We start from the raw sequence: 18,644 nt of genomic DNA on the forward strand, positions 1-18,644 counted from the left end.
CCAGCGGGCTCGGTCCGCTGCCGGGCTCCCGGTGCCTGCGGGGAGGCCCCGGGCCGCCGACACCGCCGGGCCCCGCCCGCCGCGCGCTCCCGCCGCCGCCGATTCGCCACGCGCTGGCCCCGGCGCCGCGGTTTTTGTTCTCCGAACCTTTCCCCCCGCTCTGCTTCCCGCCCGGGGGGCTCCAGGGAGGGCGCGGGGAGGGTCCCGCTCTCAGACCGCTCTCTCCGTGCCGGGGGCGCTGCCGGGCCCCGTGTGTCGAAACGGCGGCAGGTGCGGCCGCCGAGCGCTTTGTTTACTCGGCGCTGCGTTCGACGTGGAGCCGGGCGGCGGCAGGGCCAGCGCGGCGGGGGCAGCGGAGCGGGGCGGGCCGGAGCGCCGGCGGAGCAGCTCGACATGGGTGAGGAGCGGGCGAGAAGCGGCCGCCCGAGGGGACCCGTCCATCACGACCCTTCCCCGCGGCCGCGGAGACGAGGGCGGGCGGGTCGGTGTTGAGCCTCCTGCGGGGAGGGACGGTCTCCTGCCCGCCGGCGGTGGGAGGCCGAGGCTGAGGGCCGCGCCTGGGCGATGCCCACCTGCCCTCAGGCCAGGCCCTGGCCGCGGGCCGCTTCCCGGGCAGCAGCCGCTGGAGCGCCCGAGGCCGCGATGGAGCTGCCCTGCGATGGCGAATGGTCTGAGCGGCGGTAGGGGAGGGTGTGTTCGGTAACATCCTCAGGCTTGTGTACGCCTGACACCTGGCAAAATGAAACTCTGAATCGAGTCTGTAATGGGCTGCACATAAGGAGAGGAGGTCTTGCAGACTAGTAAATAAAGTAGAGGGAATCTTAAAGAGAGGCCCTGAATCTGAGGGTTGAGTGATTGAGGTGAACCTGTCCTATTGCAGATGGTATTGGAGCAGTGTTTTCGTGTAGGAAAAGCATGCACCCTAGGATATAAAAAGTGGGAGTGAGAGGTGTCTGGCGGCAAGCAAAGTTACTGACTGAAAGAATTTTAAAATCTTAGGCCTCCATGCAACTAGTGGTAACCTTCTACTTTGATGTTTCTATTGAAATACCTCTTTCCAGCTCATTTCTCTTAAGGTCATTTGCCTGTCTGGCAATAAGAGGTGCCATGCACAGCATTATGCACACTGGCAGCTGTATACCTTCCCCTTGTTTTCCAGGTCTGTAGCTTGTATGGCTTCTGTGATGGGAGGGGCTTGGATGAAATGATAACATGTTGCTACCTGTGTTCGATCTGAGTTCCTTCTGAAGTATAAGCTTGTTGCTCTTTCCTTTCCCTGGAAAGGCAGATGCCTAGACAGGCAAACATAGGAAAACATTTTTATCAAAACATCTTTCAGTAAGATTTTGGTTACAAATCTTCCTTAATTTGTCTGTGATGTATTTATCAGTGTTGTCAATGATTCTGGCTTGTTGGATATTTCATTACCTTTTGCAGGCTTTAAATGTATTTACAAAGTTATGATTTAACATTAGATATATTCATTATAAAAATTTTTGGTAATATGTAATTGTTACTGGTTTAGAAAACTAGTATTCTTTCTATGATTAAAAATCTAGTAGGCATAAATCGGATATTAGCCTGGCCACAAGTACTCTTGCATGCATTTAGAGAATAAACGACATGCTAGGGCAAGCCAGTTTTTAAAAAAAGAATGAGAAGGACATTTAAAATCAGCTCCTAGACTTCTCTGTAGCATTAGTGTACTTGATTTGGTACGGCTTTGCTGTTTGTAATGAACTGATTTTACATGTATCTAGTGATTTATACCTAATTTTAAGAAAAAAAGAAGTGGGTGGTCCTGTGGAAGACCATAAACATCTGATGCTGATTTCTTTCAGGCTTCTGTTGGTCCCTGTATAGTCTCTGGCACTGAAAAGGTAGAGTCTGATACAAGCTAAAAAGAAGATGACTCAGATTTTGGCAAATGAGAGAAAAGGAAAAAATAAAATTGTAATTGCAGTGAGAAAGCTTGATGCTGCTGCAATGTGATTTGCTGGAGTGAGCTATCATAAAATCATAAAATGGCAACAAACCAGGAGGACATAATGTTGTTGGGCACATGGCCATCTTGGAAATAGCCTGGACTTGTCTTTTTTCACTGGAGGAAAGACACATCTTGTAGGCCAGTAGGAACTGAGGTCAGTCCGTCTGCTTTTGCGTATCATAGAGCTGGCTGACACTGAAATGTCTTTCTCTCCTGCTTTTGTAGGGGGCTTCTTCTCCACCATCTTTTCCAGTTTGTTTGGAACTCGAGAGATGAGGATTCTCATCCTGGGGCTGGATGGAGCAGGAAAAACAACCATTCTCTACAGGTTACAAGTTGGAGAAGTTGTTACCACCATTCCAAGTAAGTGATCTGCCCATCGGGAGAGTATTTGCCTGTAGCTGCAGCTGAACTTTGCCAGCTAAACTTACTACGTGCTTCCTTCACAAACAAAAGGAGCTTATACTGTGGGAGCCTTGCACTGTTGTATCTAAGAACTTTTCTTGGATAAAAGTATTACAAAAGAATATTTTATGCTGCCCTTCAAAATGCAAAAAGCATTTGACCCATTTGACCTCGAGATTATTAACATGATTTTGGAGGCTATTCGTGATAGGTCAACATTCAATAGATGGTAACTGTGGACTGTATAATTCTGTTGTTTCCAAATACAGCTATTACGTGAATTCCAGAGGTCATGGTTGCTGTACATAGGATGGTGTACCTTTTCTTTTTTCACAAGGGTTATATAAATATTTTTGTTTAACACGGAGAAATCAGGTGATTTAACTTTACATTCTGTAGAAAATGTAACAAAACTCAGTGTGGTGTTTCAAGAGAGAACATGATGCTTATTTAAAAAAATGCAACTGATTTTACCATTTGCCTTGGCATTCGTGCAGCCACACCCACCCAGTGTGTGTGCCCAGGTGTTCTGGCCATGATTGCTCTGTGTAACATGAAGGACAAGGGATGCTTGACTTCTTTTATGTCCCTGTCATGTCTGTTGTGTTCCACTGGAATCTGGCTTTGCTCGGGCCTCTATTACCTTTTGGAAGCCAGCTTTGCTGGGCCATAATCTTTTTGCCCGAGGGTTTTGCTTATTTCAGCCTCCATAAGTTTTAAGCAGCCTGTGCCCCCTGTTCACTTCGCTGGGCTGTGTTTCTCTGGGCTGGCAGGAAAAGGAATGACATACATGTCACTGCAGCCTTGTTGCCATCTTCCAGACATCGGTATCAGTCCTCTCCTGAGAAGCCGGTTCTGCTGTGGCTCTCTTAAGAGTGCAGCCCATGTGTGGACAGAAGGACACATTCCTTAGTGCAAGAGTTGCTGTCAGTTGTGTACTTGGTTATCACAGCAGGGCAGTTCTTTAACCCTTGCTCTGTTTCTTTTGGTGATTTCAGACCCACTACTATTGATCTTTAACAACCTTAGCATTTGTTACCAAACTCTACAATATGTGTACAATGTGGTTTGATTAGTTCAAAAGAAATATTTCTGCATTATTTTGAGTCATGTTTGTTGGGGTAGCTTTTCAAAGGGCATGAACTTCATTATGCAGCTACTGAGCATTTTCAGGTCTGAAAATAGAAACTGAGTGCTGTGATATTCTTTAGAAAAACAGGAAAATCACCAACCATTTCACCAAGTGAAATAGTTTTAACTTTGTTTCAGCCATTGGCTTCAATGTGGAGACGGTCACCTACAAGAATCTGAAATTTCAAGTCTGGGACTTAGGAGGACAGACAAGCATAAGGTAATTGATTTCTTAAAGTCAATTTACTTTCTTTAAAAAGTGTCAAGTTCTTGGAATGCGCATAGCATGCACTAATGAAAATTGTTTAAATTTTAAAAAGAGTCCATTCTCAGGAGAGCATTTTCATCTGATGGAATTCGGTTTGTAAAACCTGTGATCCACTACAGATTGGAAAAAAACAAGCTGGTATTTTCATTTGTTTCCGGTTTTGCTTTGAAAAACAAATTTATTAGTGTAGTAGGCAATTGAGTAGCAGTCTGAGAAAGAGTGGAGGGGCTGATAAAACCCAAAAAGATACTTCCCAGCTTTGCATTATTAAGAATAATGAAATTGGATTTAAGTATCGACAGTAATTTTTTAGCAAGGTTCCCAAGTTTTGTAATGAGTTATTAACATACCCCTGTATGATCCTCTCATGATTCCTTTTTCAGTGCTCAGTAGCAAGGTGCAGCATAGTTAGCTAGTAAGGAAGGTACAGTTAGTGAGATAAAGGTTCCTTCCCTTTTAGTTTCAGTACAATAATTCTGAAAAGGTGGTTCGTTTTGATCCTTGTTAATTACTTGCCTGTATTAATTAGTCATTCAAGATTTCTCTGGTGATCCTTATTTGGTGACTGTAATGAGGATGGTTATGTCTAAACTTTCTTTGCTTTCCCGTCCCTCAGTTATGGACATCAGGTCCATAACTGAGGGACAGTCTGATTCCCAAACAAATCTGTCCCCAGGATTTCTGCTCTTTTCCGCTGTTCATGTTGCTTCTTTATTTGCTTTGTTGTTGAGTTGGGGGTTCTTTCTTTTTTGTTAGGTTTGTTGTTGTTTCGGGGTATTTTTTTCTTCTGCCTTGGAGAGTATTTGTACCATCTGTTCATTTTTGTAGCCTGTTGAAGAAATTTTCTACTTGCCTCCTGGGGCCTTTCACCCCAGAGACAGTTTTACTTCCTCTGGGTGATCTGTTTTTATTATCTAGCTAAAAAGAACTGCTGACGTGCAAATGACATGACTGGAACTTCTCTCTCCTCTGCAGGCCCTACTGGCGGTGTTACTATTCTAACACAGATGCTGTCATTTATGTAGTGGACAGCTGTGATCGAGACAGAATTGGCACTTCAAAATCAGAGCTCGTTGCTATGTTAGAGGTGAGAAAACAAGGATAACAGTCGTTATCAGTAAAACATTGAGAAATTAAAACTGTTTTTTGGAGTAAATATGAAATTTGATTCAGTGAACCAAGTGAAGCTGAACTTCACTTGTGAAACTTCAGCCCTCAGCATAGCCCAGGCAGCACTTTCGACTGAAAAAGGACTGAATACTCTGCAGTTGTTTCATGGCTTTGTGCAGCATTATCTGGACAGCTAATTTCATGTAGCCTTGCTCTCATATGAAAATTTACCTGCCTGCCAGCTGCTCAGTACTGCAGTGTGGCAAAATCAAGCCCTGAAGGATTGACAGTAATTAGTATCCTGCTATGTTTTGAAGCTGAAGAAGAAATGTAGAACAAGGTAATTAATATAACTAAGATGAGTTGAGCAACACTTCCTTTTTCTCTCTTGCCTTGTCACCCAAAATACCTGCAAGTTCATTTAATGTGCCTAAATCCAACTACCAGCTGGTTTTATAACTTGGACTGGCCATGTTTTGAAACTGCTCCTATAGGGTATCATAATGGAATTGAAAATAAACACTATTCTTTCACTGAAGAATTTTCTACAGAACAGAAATCAGCAAACAAAATAATTGAGGGCTGCTGAAGTTTTTGTTATATAGGTTTTCTCTCCTTAAATTCTGTAGAAGTCTCTGTAACAACTTCCACAATTTCCCCTTTTTTTAGGAAGAAGAGCTGAAGAAAGCCATTTTGGTGGTGTTTGCAAATAAACAGGACATGGAACAGGCCATGACTCCCACAGAAATGGCAAATGCCCTTGGCTTACCAGCTTTGAAGGACCGAAAATGGCAGATATTCAAAACCTCTGCAACTAAAGGCACAGGGCTTGATGAAGCAATGGAATGGTGAGTACGCGTCTAGTTATGCTTCACTCATATACTTAATTTTACACATTTGCGGGGGATTTTTATAAGACTAGAGTTGTGGATAGCCTGACATAAAAAGAGTCCATGTTAGAAGAATGACTGGTTTTCTGCTGGAAGTATTTCAGCAGAATGGAAATGACTTTTCAGTGAACTTATTTAATCTTTTTTGTAGGTTGGTGGAGGCCTTGAAGAGCAGGCAGTGATACAAAACTGACCAGTGCAAGGAAATGTCAGCTATAGCCAGCATCCTTCCTTCTGCAGTTAAGTATTTTCAGGCCACAGATACTTGTAAATAGGACAGACTTGAATTTGACTTCTGTAATGTGGATGCCTCTCTTCAGCTGTAAAACTGAAATAAGTGAATGTGTACATTATGATACTCCATTTCTTTCTTAAGAATGTGCTTATGTTAATTTGTATGAAAGTCTTACTGGCTGAGAAAGTTGGTGGTTTTTATGTCATCCCCCCTTCCTTTGGTGGTTTTTGTGGCCAGCATATTGGTGTAGATAGAACACTAATAAAATCTGGAACTGTCAGCTATACCCAGGGGTGTGTTGCTTACTAGAGGCTGCTTGCTTGCTGCTTGCTTTACAGAAACAAGTCCAAGTGCTGCCAGTTCCAGCAGCCACACAGCTGAACACCTGCAGAGGTTCCCTTAAGCTGATATTGTTCCACTTGGTAACCCTTCAGTGCAGATACGCTGTTACAGGGAAGTACAGCAAGAGAGCACAAAGCAGTGCACCTGTGGCTGCCAACATGGCATTCAGTGGGTGTCTGAAAGGAAAACCAGGGTCTTCAGCACACACTGATGTGCCAGGGCAGTAACTTGAATTTAACTTCCACCTTCATGAGCTGTTGTTCCTGCACTCTTACCTTAGCCAGAAGTGACAGGTAAGTAGCTCAGTATAGCTGCAGACACTGAAGGCCAAATCAAAGTCAGGAGGCAGACTTTTCTCTCCAGGACCAGTGTGTTCACAGGCAGGAATGCAGTCATCACAGAACCCATTTCTCAAAAATGAAGTAAAATTTAATATAAAAATCATAGTTCTTGCCCATTCAGCTGTACATGCTCTGGTAAATGTACAAGTTTGGAAATATCTAGAAGTTTTTATTTAAGATCCTCAGTTAAAAAATACTAATAAATACAATTGAAATATGCAAGTACTTTTTAGAACAGTAATTAGTTCTTTAGCTTGATATTATTTTTCATAAATTAATCCTCCAGGAAGGAAAAGCCTTTTCATTCCACCATTGCCAGATCTTTCAGTGCATGACTTCGATGTCGTTTGGCCTTGTACATAGGGCGCAGGGATTCTATTTTTCTCTTCCTGGTTTCTGCTTTATTCTTGTGTCTCTTCAGCTTCCTCCTTGCAGCAATGTCAGGATTTGCTACAGTCTAAGAAAAAACAGTACATTGTTAGTTCATTGACAACTAACAGCAGTCCCTGTAAACACCATGAACTTCCTAAGAAACTGGTGGCTGCCAAGACACCACGTGGGTGTTGTTGGGTTCCTCAAAACGGAGGGTATTCAGGCTGCTTTGCCCTTCAGGTAAGCAGGAAAATGTCCCTGTCAGCCAGAGCCTGCACAAGAGGCTCATCATACACAGCTTTTTCAAAGTTTTGTAAAAGAACTGATGAAATTGTCCTAATTAAGGATAAAGTTCTTCTGCAAACTCCCCTTCTGGGCAGCTCTCAAGCCTTTAGAGAAGCGCTATTTCTTTTTCTCTCAATACAAAGTGGACTCTTACCTGCAAAGCCCTCTGCTTTTTCCTCATTGCTCTTTTCTGGTTGGCCTGTTTCTGCACAGAAGAAAAGGCCAGCGAAAAGGCCTCCAGCCCCACTAACTTCTTGAGAAGTTCTATGATTTCTTGGGAAAGGCTCTTTAGCGTTGGATCTATTAAAACAAAATGGGACTTACTTAATCTTTTCAGTGTATGGAATGAAACCCAAGAGCACAGTATGGATTCCTCTTTCTTTAATAAAGGATGGCTTCACTGATAAACCTTGCCCGAACTGGCGCCTGTGAAATCTGCTGGTGCTTCACCAGCTTTCCCAGAGTGTGGCACTTCAACCAGCAGACAAAAAAGATGCCTCTGAGAGGCAGAAATTTTTTAGAAGGGTAAAGTCACCCCAAAGGTAATTACAAGTGGCTTTCTATACACAGCCACTAGGCTTCTAGTGAAATAGGCTTTGTTAGAAATGAAGATGATTCCAGCCTTGTCAGTCAGCATCCTTAGTAAGCAAAATAAGGTGTGGCTTAAGTGTTGGGATCACTAGTTAATGGCAATACATTAACTACAATCACTGGGGGAAAAAAAAAGATACTGGGGGTGAAAAAATGCTACAAAGAGGTGCTAAGGGAAAACTGAGGGCAGATACTTCCCTTGGTCTCTCAAACAGTCCTTCCAAGATCCTCTCAGCCAAGACTCTGTAAGTCTTGCCACCATGCGCCCACCCTTGAATACTACACTTTCCCACTACACCACATGCTCAAGCTTTACCCCCTTGGACACAGGAGCATGCCTAACTTCATTCCAGTCTTTGAATATGCAGGTTTCTATTTCAGCTGACATACACTCTCCTCTCTTCCTGGTATTTTGGTTAGACAGCAAGCAGGTGAAATTCACTGATTATACTATCAATGCCTCAACAGATAAAAGGAATGGCAGGTAGTGTTTGTACTGGGGCATAGCTGTGATGCACATTCCTCTTTGTGAGGGAAATCCCTTACCTTGCTCTGCATAGTTGCTGTTCAGCTCCCTGTACAGAGGGGTGAGAATTGTTAGAAGGTAGGGCTTGATCCTGTCTTGCCCCAGATCCACTGAGATTGCTCCCAGGAACTTAAAGATGCAGCTTCTCTGAAAAAAAGTGCGTGGGACATGAAGTAAGGAAAGCTGGAAGGAAACTTCCTAACTGAACTGCTACCAGAGGGCCATGCATCACTGTTCAACACAGCAGGTGTTGTTTTAGACACCTGAGTCACAAACTCACTGCTGTTTCAAGGTCTTACTGCATCCAAGTACAGCCTTTAGAGACAAAACCCCTGTTGTATAAGCTGGGACTGGGTTGGCAGCTGACACCTGAACAACAGGCTTGTTCTCACTGTCTTCAACTGAGGCAGCTGAAGACACGAAAGTTCAATCTGACTGCACCATGGGGAATTACAGTGCTTTTCATGATGCTCTCCCACACATCCCCTCCCCTTCTAGCAAGTTACTCCATACTGCATGAGCCTAGCACTCTTGGGCACTGCTGTCCCCTTCAGCTTGGTGCCTTGGGGTTTACCACTCTTCCACCAGCCCCCAGGAGGCTGGAAGCATCAGCAAGAACCAGACTGGCACAAGCCTTTCCTGAGAACCCCAAAGTGAAAGGCTTGTTTCTTCAGTATCTACTAATCCTCACTTCAGTGCCAGCTCACAGCATCCTCTGCATCTTGTCCCCTGAAAGCAAAGAGGCAGAGCAACACTATCCTGCAGAAGTGCAAACCTAATCAAAAGCAGTGAGACTAACACTGTCCTTACCTTTAAAGGAACCTTAGGGGAATATGCTGCTTCTCTCTTGGCCATGACAGAGAGCTTCTTCATTAACCACAGCAGTGTGGCTGGCTGGCCTTTCTCTTGTATGTCGTCTCCTTCTTCCTCTCCTTGAGCAGAAGTATCTTTCTCATCCTCTGAGACCTCCTGCTCTTCCACTTCACATTTAAGTTCTCCATCTGTCTCTTTACCTTCTTCTGAGGCAGGGGCTAGCAAGTAAACGACTTTGGCCACAAAAAGTAAATTCTTTATAACCTGAAGTGTGGAAACAGAGGAGTCAGTCACCGTGGGTTACCTCTGTAAGCACCAGGGCATGTTAAGAGCCAAGAACTGGTCCACCAGAGGAACTTGGCAACTCAGGAGTCTGTAATGGCAGAGCCCCCAGTCCTGCCCTGCATAGTGCTCCCCTGTTCTGTCCCTGCCACTCCTGAGTAGGCACTGTGACACCGCAGTGGGGACTTCCTGGGCCCCCAAAGGCTCACAGCTACTCAGATGGCCTGAGCAGAGCAGCTAACCCTGAACCACCTGAGCCCCCTGCCAGACCATCTCATCTGCCCTGAGTCACCATCACCAGACAACAGCAGTTCTGTCCTGACTGGGGCGTAGTATCCCTCAAGTGCCAGGGCCTGCTCTGTGCCCTTGTGCAGTCCCAGACAGGCTCCTGCCCTTACCTGCTCACTCAGAGATATGTCCAGGAACTTGGACTGCAGCTGATGGCAGAATGCAAATGCGAGTTCCTTCATCTGGGGAAAAGAAAAAGGAGAAAGGAATAACTCCACTGAAGGGAGCTGGTAGCAGACTCAAAGCAGTATTTTGCAGTCACCAAAGGCAGTTCCCAAGGGAGACCAAAGGATCAGCTCAACACAATTTCTGCCTGCATCTTACAATCTAGAAGGGTATTTTTGTGCTTCTGATAATAAGACCCCAGAAAAGCCCCCTTTCAGCTGCAGAGACTTCCTCAAATGCTTTAAGTGAGAAGGATTAGACAGCAGACAAGTGACTAAAAGAGACATGTGTGTGCCAAACTATGAGCTATTTTTATGTCAGTCAGAGAATGGGCATGAGCAGAATGAAGGAGTGATACAGACATCATTACCTTTTTGTCCAGTTCAGCAATCAAGAAGACTATGGAGGCTGACAGCTCTGCTGGTGTCTTTTTTCTCTTCCCTGACCTTCTTTCCTTCCATTTGTTGACAAGATCTTCTGGCTTATAAGATGCAAACAACAAGCCAAATATCTCAGTGGCTGTCAGCCAGACCCAGCTATGAGGATACCACAGGTGAGACTGGACATGATCTGGGAAAAAAACAAACCTCTTTCAGCAAAGGAGATGGTCCACTGAGAACAGAAATAGAACCAGCAATAAACACTCCCAACAATTGCCACAGCATATACTGCAATAAAAAGGTGAATGAAATGAACTGTGCTCATCTGCTCAGAACATAATAAACGACTTTCTAGCAACTCAATCCAGCAAAAGCGAAGAGCAGCAAAAACCTACAGGTAGCCAAATGTCCCCACAGTCATCAGGCAAGTCATGTTTCTGCAACAACTATGGTCCCCTCAGGGACTTGGTGCCACAGCTCATCTGCTCGTGATGTCTGGGGACTGGCTGTTGTGAGAACTGTGTCAGCTGGCCTGCTGCTGATGGTCAAACCAAACCCCTGGAGAGAGGCCAAGGATGCTTCAGAGAAGAAATAGAGCTGCCCTCCCGTCTCACCTCTGTCCAAGCTGCCCATCACCAAAATCCAGGATAACAATGGTTATCTGCTATCTCATCAAGGCACCTGGCAGGCTGGACTCTTTGAAGTCACTAACCAGCCACACCAGGTCTTCTGACTGCAGCAAATGAAGCAGTTAAAATAAGGACAACAAAATGCCAATAAACCAGCCTGATATCATATAATCTCAAACACAGGGAAATTGCTTGAATCAAGTAACCTCCAGGTCTTCACATCCTGACAGACACACAGTATTCAGAGCACTAGTACCATGTGTCATCATTTCCTGTCTGGTATGTATGATCAAGGCTATCTCATCTTCTCAGGAGAGCTCAATGTTTTCATCCAAGAGATGTAATTATGGTGAAACATGCAATAATTTCCAACTATTTACTCTGGGGGTAATAGAAAGTACTCCCCAGCTGCTAAGACAGAGGGTGTGTTGTTTTCATCAACCATGTAACCTTTTCCATTAGCAACTTCTCTTTCATTGCCCAGGAACTGGTGTGTGTTATCATTTTGCAGAATGAAAACCTTGTATAATAAAGTTCAGTCATTTATATTAGCGTGTAAAAAACTACAAGGCACACAAAGAATCTTTCTTGTAACACAGCTGTAATAATTCCTTAATGATACTTACTCCAGATACTGCTCACAACATCATTGTTCTTGGTTAATTGAATCAAGTTGCACTCTGTGATTAGCTTTTTTACCAGCACAAGAAAGCTGAATAGCAGCCTATCTGCAGCCTTCTCCTCTTCCTCTTCAGTTATCTGATAAAATCAGGAAGTCAAGAAAGATACTTATTAGAACAAGAGGACAGTGCTGATTAATCCTCGCTACATAAATTTCAGATCAACTGTTCAAAAAACCAGAAGACTGACTTGTACCCAATTCCCAATATAAACAGAACAGAAGCATCTCCACTGCAGCAGTTCCCCTGGAGACAATCTCTGCAGGAGATTGTATCAGAATCATTCTTCTTGTTTTTCATACAGACATTACTGTAACAAACTGCTGGGTTTCTAAATGCAAGCAATTACACACATTACGTCTGTGCATGTATTTATGTGGATTTGATTCTCATCATTAGAGCCCAGCTGAGTGCAGGTTTGCCTGTATCACCTGGGAAGCCCCAAGTTGTTATGACAACACTGAGTGTGCTGCCTGTGGGCCCCACCTGGCCTGCAACCACCAGCTGTCTTGATGTAAGTTGTCAGTACATGTCACAGCACTGGGTGTGAATACACCAAATTTCTCCTCACTGCAGGTATTTTATTTTCATCTCAGGTTCTTTTCTCTCTTGTGCAAGGGCAGCATGCTGAACATTAGTAACATTCATGGCCACTTCCCAGGCACAGTGATTGGAATCCCTTTGGGATTATCACATGCCAAACAAAATCTGAGGCAGTCTTGTTATTCTGAGTTAATCATGTGCACTAAAAAGATTTTCCATACAACAAAACCATGGTCTGAAGTGCAGGAAGGGAACCCCTTTGAAAGTTAAAGCTGTAGATAACATCAGCGGACAGTCACAAGCCATACACTCCTGACATGCAACGCTTGCACAAATCTCTGTGGCTAGCAGACACATTTCCCACATTGCAAGGAGCAATGTATCTGCTGTTTACACTGTATGCCTGCAGGCTCAGGCCAGGTGGCTTTGCAAAGTTTCTTTTCCCCTTGTGCTGTGACATATGACATCAATTTTGGGCTTACAGACAAAAAAAATATGGTTCCAGGTCAGCGAGGTCCTCTTCAGAACAAACATGTTTGTTTTGTGTCTTTCCTCAGTCCTGAATAGTTAAGTTCAACTGTTACACTTCTTCCCTTTTTCCATTTTCTAAATTCTCTTTCCTTAAGCTTCATGCATGGAGAAAAATTACTTACATTTTCAAATTTACTTGGGTTGATTTCTTTTTCAATGAAAGTGAGGACTGCTGCAAGCCGCCGTTCAAACATGACTCCATTCACTTCAACAAACAAACCACATGCCTGGGCAGCCAACCTCCTGTGTGAGCTCTGACACACAAAAATAATGCCCTTGTTAACTCTCAGAATCAAACCCTGCAGTGCCGGAGCTGGTAGCAATCCTTACCTTCTGCCTGTAGCAATAGCTGCTATTAAGAGAATCTGGTTTTCAGAGTATACTGAAAAAGGAGATGCTGCCAGCGAGGTATAAAAGTGCCTAGCAGCACAAGTTATCCCTGGGAATGCACCCTAAAACTGAATGCCAGAAGGCCTTTTCCAGCCCAGTTCCCAACTGCAGAGATGTGGGAGCTACTTCGCAACTCTTCACAATCAAACAGCTTACAGTTACAAACCAAAACTGAACATATTAGGATGGAAACGATGAAGTGTTGAAGAATGCTAACTCTACTAGTGTATAGGGACAGAACCTGGGTTCAGCTAGACGACAGCTTATCACTCAAGCACTCAGATCAAAACAGTAGATCTGGAAGACCAGGTGCTACCTCCCGGTTGCCAGCAACAGAATGAAGCATGTCTGAGATAAAGTCAGCACAAAATGATCAGAAGAGCTTTAAGGAATTTGCTCGAACCTCTAACTGGAGCAAAGACTACACTGTGAAATACCTGAGCCAAAAGTGGAACTGTTAGAAAGCCACAAAATGCAGCTGAGTAGAGTCTGTGGGCTGACCTACAACATCAGCAGGTAGGTCCCTATATTTGTGCAGCTTTATGAAGCTGTACCATTTCTTGCTCTCTAAGTCAGGAACAACTAATCCACCAACCCACCACCTCTGGTACTAGCAATCTCTCACTTGCCTTAGTCTTAGCCCTCCAACAGAGGTCAGACCTGGTCAGTGGAAAGATCAAAGAGTACCTTTTTGCTGTGAAACCACTCTGTGACCAGTGAAAACATCAGGTCTTGTTTTTCATTGCTGATCTTACGGAGAAGAGATTTACACGTCAAAGCTGCCATCTTTTTGCATTTGGCTGAGTCATCATTTATCATCATCATACAAAGAGAAAGAAAGAACAGCCCACAGTATTTGTGCAGGAGATCCTAGAAAGAAACAACCATTATCAACCCCAAATACCCAAGGAGCTTCCAGCATTTCAATAGAAAAAGAGGTGTATTTTCTGCACTATATTCAGGAGCAGTGTTAGCCCTGAGTGGGCTTCATGTCAAGGCAGCTGAACTGATAAAATGGGATGACCTTGTTGTTGGAGCATACAGGGATTGTACAGCAGCCCGAGCCCTGCTCTGGCTCTGAGTTCCTACCATATCCCTGGGTCAGCAAAGTGAGTGTGAAACCTTTAAGGGCATTTTCACGCCCGACTCTCACTGAAATAGGCTTAAGTCCTCAGCATAGCAGTAATCACCCAAATGCCCTTCTCTCAGAGATTGCAGCTCTTTTCCACATTAAAAGTTCCCAGGAACCAATCTGAAATATTAAATCATCAGGTACAGTCAACACACCAGTTCAGTCAACAATCTCCTGTGAATACTGAAAAACCCTTACAGTGAAAAAACTCTAGACTTCTATTCCTACCCCATTTCCTGAACTGGTTGTGTTTCTTCCTGGCATAAATCACAACTGAGTTTATCCAAACTCCAGCTGACACAGCTTTATTTTATTTGCAAACAGAGTACATTGGGCAAAGAAGTACTCCAGACTTTCCAGCGTGTCATTTCTCTTTTGAAACAAAGCCAGGTTCTTTGCAGATAAGTGTATGTTCTGCTCATCATAAGAGATAATAGGAACTAGCAAGTGCCTCCAAACTGCTCAGAAAATGCTGTTACTGCAAACCACAGTAACTGCTTGATTCTTGGAACACCAGGGGGTGCTCGTTACCTGTGGGAACATGTCGAGGAGGTAGGCAATCATCTCCAGTGCAGATTCCCTCCCAGTTTCATACTCGTACCTGTGATGAAATAAAGGATTAACTGCTAGGGATGAGTTAATCCTCCTATGAAGTTCCCAGCAATTTACAAGAACAACCAATTCCAGAACCACACACTGATAGGGATCTTTCTACAACAGCTAACAGACCTGCCCTGATACTGTGGACATGAGAAGCAGCAGGCCCATCAGCTCTGTCTGTCAGAGAATGAGCACAGAGACATAAACAAGCCATGAAGGGTTCCAGCCCACCTGAGTCAGCACAGCCACACCATGCTGGGAACCTGGTAAACTGCTGTCACCTTGAGCAAGGGAGGGTGAAGCTCAGGAGGAGGTTGGAGGCACAACACTCCTGTGGAATTGGTACAGTTGTTTCAACTGTGCCTGCAATTGCACTTGAGACACTCCCATGGGACAGCAGTCCCCTATAAATGCACCTTCCCTTATTTCCCCTGCATTTTTCACTTCACCTGTGTACGAGGGTGACTTTATGATGATTCACAACTAGTGGAGATGGTTAACCACTAAGCAAATAACAGACCCTTTGTTTACAAACAGACAAAGAATGGAATCAGCTGTGAAACAGGGATAAGAATAAAGGATTTGCTTCCTCAAAAAGCCTGTCTTGGGAAAAGGGAAGTGTTACAGAAGTGGGAAAACGAAGACTTCAGCCATGCCTTCTGCTCATTTAAAAGAGCTTTTTGGCACACTAGAGTAATATTTAAAAACAAAGTTCTGTTCTCACAGAGATGTCAGGAATATAAACTCACTCCAGCTGTGCGAGCATAAAATCCAGATTGGGTTTCAGTTTGTCACCAAGGGGATAATCCAGAATGTATTTTAAGTAAATCTGGAAAGAAAAAACAACAATACAGAGAAGAGTTAAAATAAACACTCAGGTAAGCTTGTAAAAAGGTTATGAAGAAAATTTAGTGATGGAGCAGCAAGCTTATGAGAATAATCCCTTTCATCCCATTCCTATTACACAAATGGTTAACAACTGCTGCCAAGCTCTGTGCCTGGCACAGGATCAGTTTTTAAAGTGCTACTGTGATTTGCACAGGCATCTATGAAGAGATTCTGCATCCTTCAAAATCCATCCTGTAACTATGAAAACTGCATTTCGTGCTCCTACTGCAGCTTTATCCCAATGCTTGAGACAAAGTAACTGGTTCTGTCTTTTGGTTGGATTTACCTTGGAAAAAAGCAGGAAGTAGAGGGAAGCAATCATGGATTTGTAGCAAATTTGCTTATCCTGGGGTTTAAAAAAGAGCAAAGCTTAGTTACATAGATTTAAAAGCCTCCAGATGAGGGGTCATGTCACTGCTGCTAAGCAGTTCTCCTGCACTTGGCACTGGTGAGGTTGCACCTCAAGTACTGTGTCCAGTTTTGGGCTTCTCACAGCAAAAAAGACACTGAGGTGCTGAGCAGCAAAGAAGGGGCTGGAGCACAAGTCTTATGAAGAGTAGCTGAGAGAGCTGGGGTTGTTTAGCCTGGAGAGGAGGAGGCTCCGGGCAGACCTTATCACTCTGTACATCTGCCTGAAAAGAGGCTGTAGCCAGGTGGGGGTTGGTCTCTTTTTCCTACATGACAAGTGACAGGACAAGAGGAAAAGGCCTCAAGTTGTGCCACGGGATGTTTAGATTGGATATTAGGAAAAAACCTGGCACTGAAAGGGTGGTCAAGCTGGAACTGGAACTGGCTGCCCTTGGAAGTGGTGGACTATTTAAAACAGGCTGGGGATATTTAAAAGAAGTATAGATGCACCACTCAGGGACAGGGCTTAGTGTGGATGGGGAAGTGCTGGGTTAAGGGTTAGACTCAATGACTTTAAAGGAACTTTCCAACCTAAACAATTTCACAGTTCTGTGAAGGCAAATCACAGTCTCACTATAGGCAAGGAGTCTGGGATTCTGCTATGCACCAGTCTCAAGAACTGAAGCCAGAGAACAAGAGGAATAAAGATCAGTAAAGAAGGGGAAATGGAGTTCAGGGTTCAGCAGGGCCAAGGCACATGTCTGTGAGAGCTAGGATGGCCACACTAAGCCCTCTAGCCTGTTATACAGCTGTAAATAAAGTGAGAGACTCTTCACTCCACCAACCTGCCTGCACTGGACTCGCACTGGCTCACTCTGACCCGTGATGGCCAGCTGGGCAACCTTCTGCAGCACATCATCAATTTCAGGGACAATCAGCTTCCTGGACAAAATAGCCTGAAAATGTGAAAGCACAGCTGGAGTCACATCCTTTTGCTTCCAGTGTGAGACGCAGTACTGCAACCCGGACTACACTGGTAATACCTTAACACTGATTTTTTCACACACAGACAGAGTAACTCTAAGAAAAAAAAAAAAAAGGCTTACATATCCATATCTGTTTCTTTTGGGCAACACAGAATACCTATTCAGAGAAGTTGATTCTTTAACAAAAACATACTCAGATCTAAATACATCCTCATATGCACTGTCTATAAAACAGCCTTCCAAACAATTTTAAACAAGTCAAACAATAAAGCTTTGTTGATTTTTCCTCTCTTATTACAGAGAGCTTTAACAGCATTCTGTAGCCTGTTCCTGATGTGAGAATGTACAGCCTTTTACCAGGACACAGAATCACTGCTGTTCCAGTGGCTCACAGAACACCCTTGACTGCTGCACAAAAATACCTTGAGAAGGCCAAAGGCAGTGGCTTGGCGTGATGAATCATAAATGTCTTCTTCAGCAAAGCCAAGCAACACTTGGAGCTGTTTGCTTGTTATCTGACTCTTCGCATTCTTCACGAGTATTGTTACGCACTACAAAATCAAATTGCACATTGTCAATACACATGCAGTGCCACAAAATAATGGTCCACGCCAAAGTCTAACTTGATTTATACCACTTCAGCTTGAAAAGAAAAACTGCTGCTCTAGAACATGTGGCCAACACTATTCTCATCACATTTTGCTTTCAGATGGCAATTCTGAGACAAAAGTAAACTAGTGAATTGCCCCCTTCCCATGTCTCACTTCTACAACATACTACTACAATGAAGAGAGAAGGCAAACATGTTTCTACAAAGACATATATTCAGATCCAAGCTGTTAGGGAGCAACTATCTTTAAATCTGTACTTGGGAAAGAATCAGCAAGGCCACATATTCCTCACTAGCTTGTGATCTCCAGACCACCTCTCCAGGGACAGCTGCAGGAGGGATCTGTAGCTGGAAGAGTCTCATTCTAGAAAGTTAATCCTAAAGCAGAAATGAGCAGAGCTGCGTCTGACTTACTTTGAAACAGCTCACAACCAGGTGGAAATTCTGGCCTTTGGCTATTCCTGTCTTGGCAAACTCTTTCAGCAAGAGGAAGAGCTGCTTGATCAGTGACTCCATATTCGTACTGACAGAAGGCAAAGGGAACTTTAAAATCCATACCAAGGACTGCAGAGCACCAGTTATCACCTGGAAGAAAGAGCCAAAAGACAGCACGTGGGTACAGTGACACTAAAAGAAATCTTCTCACTCTTTTACGGACATGGTCAGGCTATCTACAACTGTGGTAAAAGGCAATTAGCTAACAAACCAAACCTCTCTGAAACCATTCATAGGTAACACAAAGGGTTTCTCAATTCTAAAAGCACTATCTGCGACTCCAATATTCTGTAATTTTGATTTTACTGGGTAAAGATATTAACATTGCATTGTTTTAGTAGATGGCAAGAATGCTTTCTGAAGCAGAGCTACCCTCAAGACATGGAAAGCCCCACTCCAAG

General features: G+C 44.0%; 2 protein-coding genes across 2 annotated transcripts in view; one reads left to right on the forward strand and one right to left on the reverse strand.

Annotated features, from left to right (window-relative positions):
• Positions 1–116: 116 nt before the first annotated feature.
• On the forward strand, positions 117–6,312 carry ARL1 (ADP ribosylation factor like GTPase 1). The gene is made up of 6 exons (XM_063396229.1): positions 117–397; positions 2,213–2,350; positions 3,662–3,743; positions 4,767–4,878; positions 5,571–5,749; positions 5,943–6,312. Exons 1-6 carry the CDS (start codon positions 394–396, stop codon positions 5,971–5,973), a joined length of 546 nt encoding a protein of 181 aa, XP_063252299.1. The 5' UTR covers positions 117–393; the 3' UTR covers positions 5,974–6,312.
• A 463-nt stretch (positions 6,313–6,775) lies between these two features.
• Positions 6,776–18,644, reverse strand: part of UTP20 (UTP20 small subunit processome component) — a 63,685-nt gene continuing 51,816 nt past the window's right edge. Inside the window, exons 49-62 of the mRNA XM_063396203.1 lie at positions 18,163–18,333; positions 17,561–17,689; positions 16,998–17,108; positions 15,666–15,745; positions 14,848–14,917; positions 13,872–14,054; positions 12,917–13,048; positions 11,667–11,799; positions 10,402–10,601; positions 9,977–10,048; positions 9,294–9,560; positions 8,504–8,630; positions 7,521–7,666; positions 6,776–7,166 (exon numbers count right to left, since the gene is read on the reverse strand). Coding sequence (XP_063252273.1) covers positions 7,011–7,166; positions 7,521–7,666; positions 8,504–8,630; positions 9,294–9,560; positions 9,977–10,048; positions 10,402–10,601; positions 11,667–11,799; positions 12,917–13,048; positions 13,872–14,054; positions 14,848–14,917; positions 15,666–15,745; positions 16,998–17,108; positions 17,561–17,689; positions 18,163–18,333 — 1,977 coding nt within the window. The 3' untranslated portion in view covers positions 6,776–7,010. The remainder of the gene's footprint in view (positions 7,167–7,520; positions 7,667–8,503; positions 8,631–9,293; positions 9,561–9,976; positions 10,049–10,401; positions 10,602–11,666; positions 11,800–12,916; positions 13,049–13,871; positions 14,055–14,847; positions 14,918–15,665; positions 15,746–16,997; positions 17,109–17,560; positions 17,690–18,162; positions 18,334–18,644) is intronic.

Source organism: Prinia subflava, chromosome 4 (genome assembly GCF_021018805.1).
Source record: "Prinia subflava isolate CZ2003 ecotype Zambia chromosome 4, Cam_Psub_1.2, whole genome shotgun sequence".
In the NCBI taxonomy this organism is placed as follows: Eukaryota; Metazoa; Chordata; class Aves; order Passeriformes; family Cisticolidae; genus Prinia; species Prinia subflava.

Bases quoted from the DNA above. Each gene is read 5' to 3' on its own strand.
- ARL1 (XM_063396229.1), top strand. The intron at 3,744-4,766 runs GTAATTGATTTC...TCTCCTCTGCAG, and splicing joins GGAGGACAGACAAGCATAAG to GCCCTACTGGCGGTGTTACT. The intron at 5,750-5,942 runs GTGAGTACGCGT...TCTTTTTTGTAG, and splicing joins CTTGATGAAGCAATGGAATG to GTTGGTGGAGGCCTTGAAGA.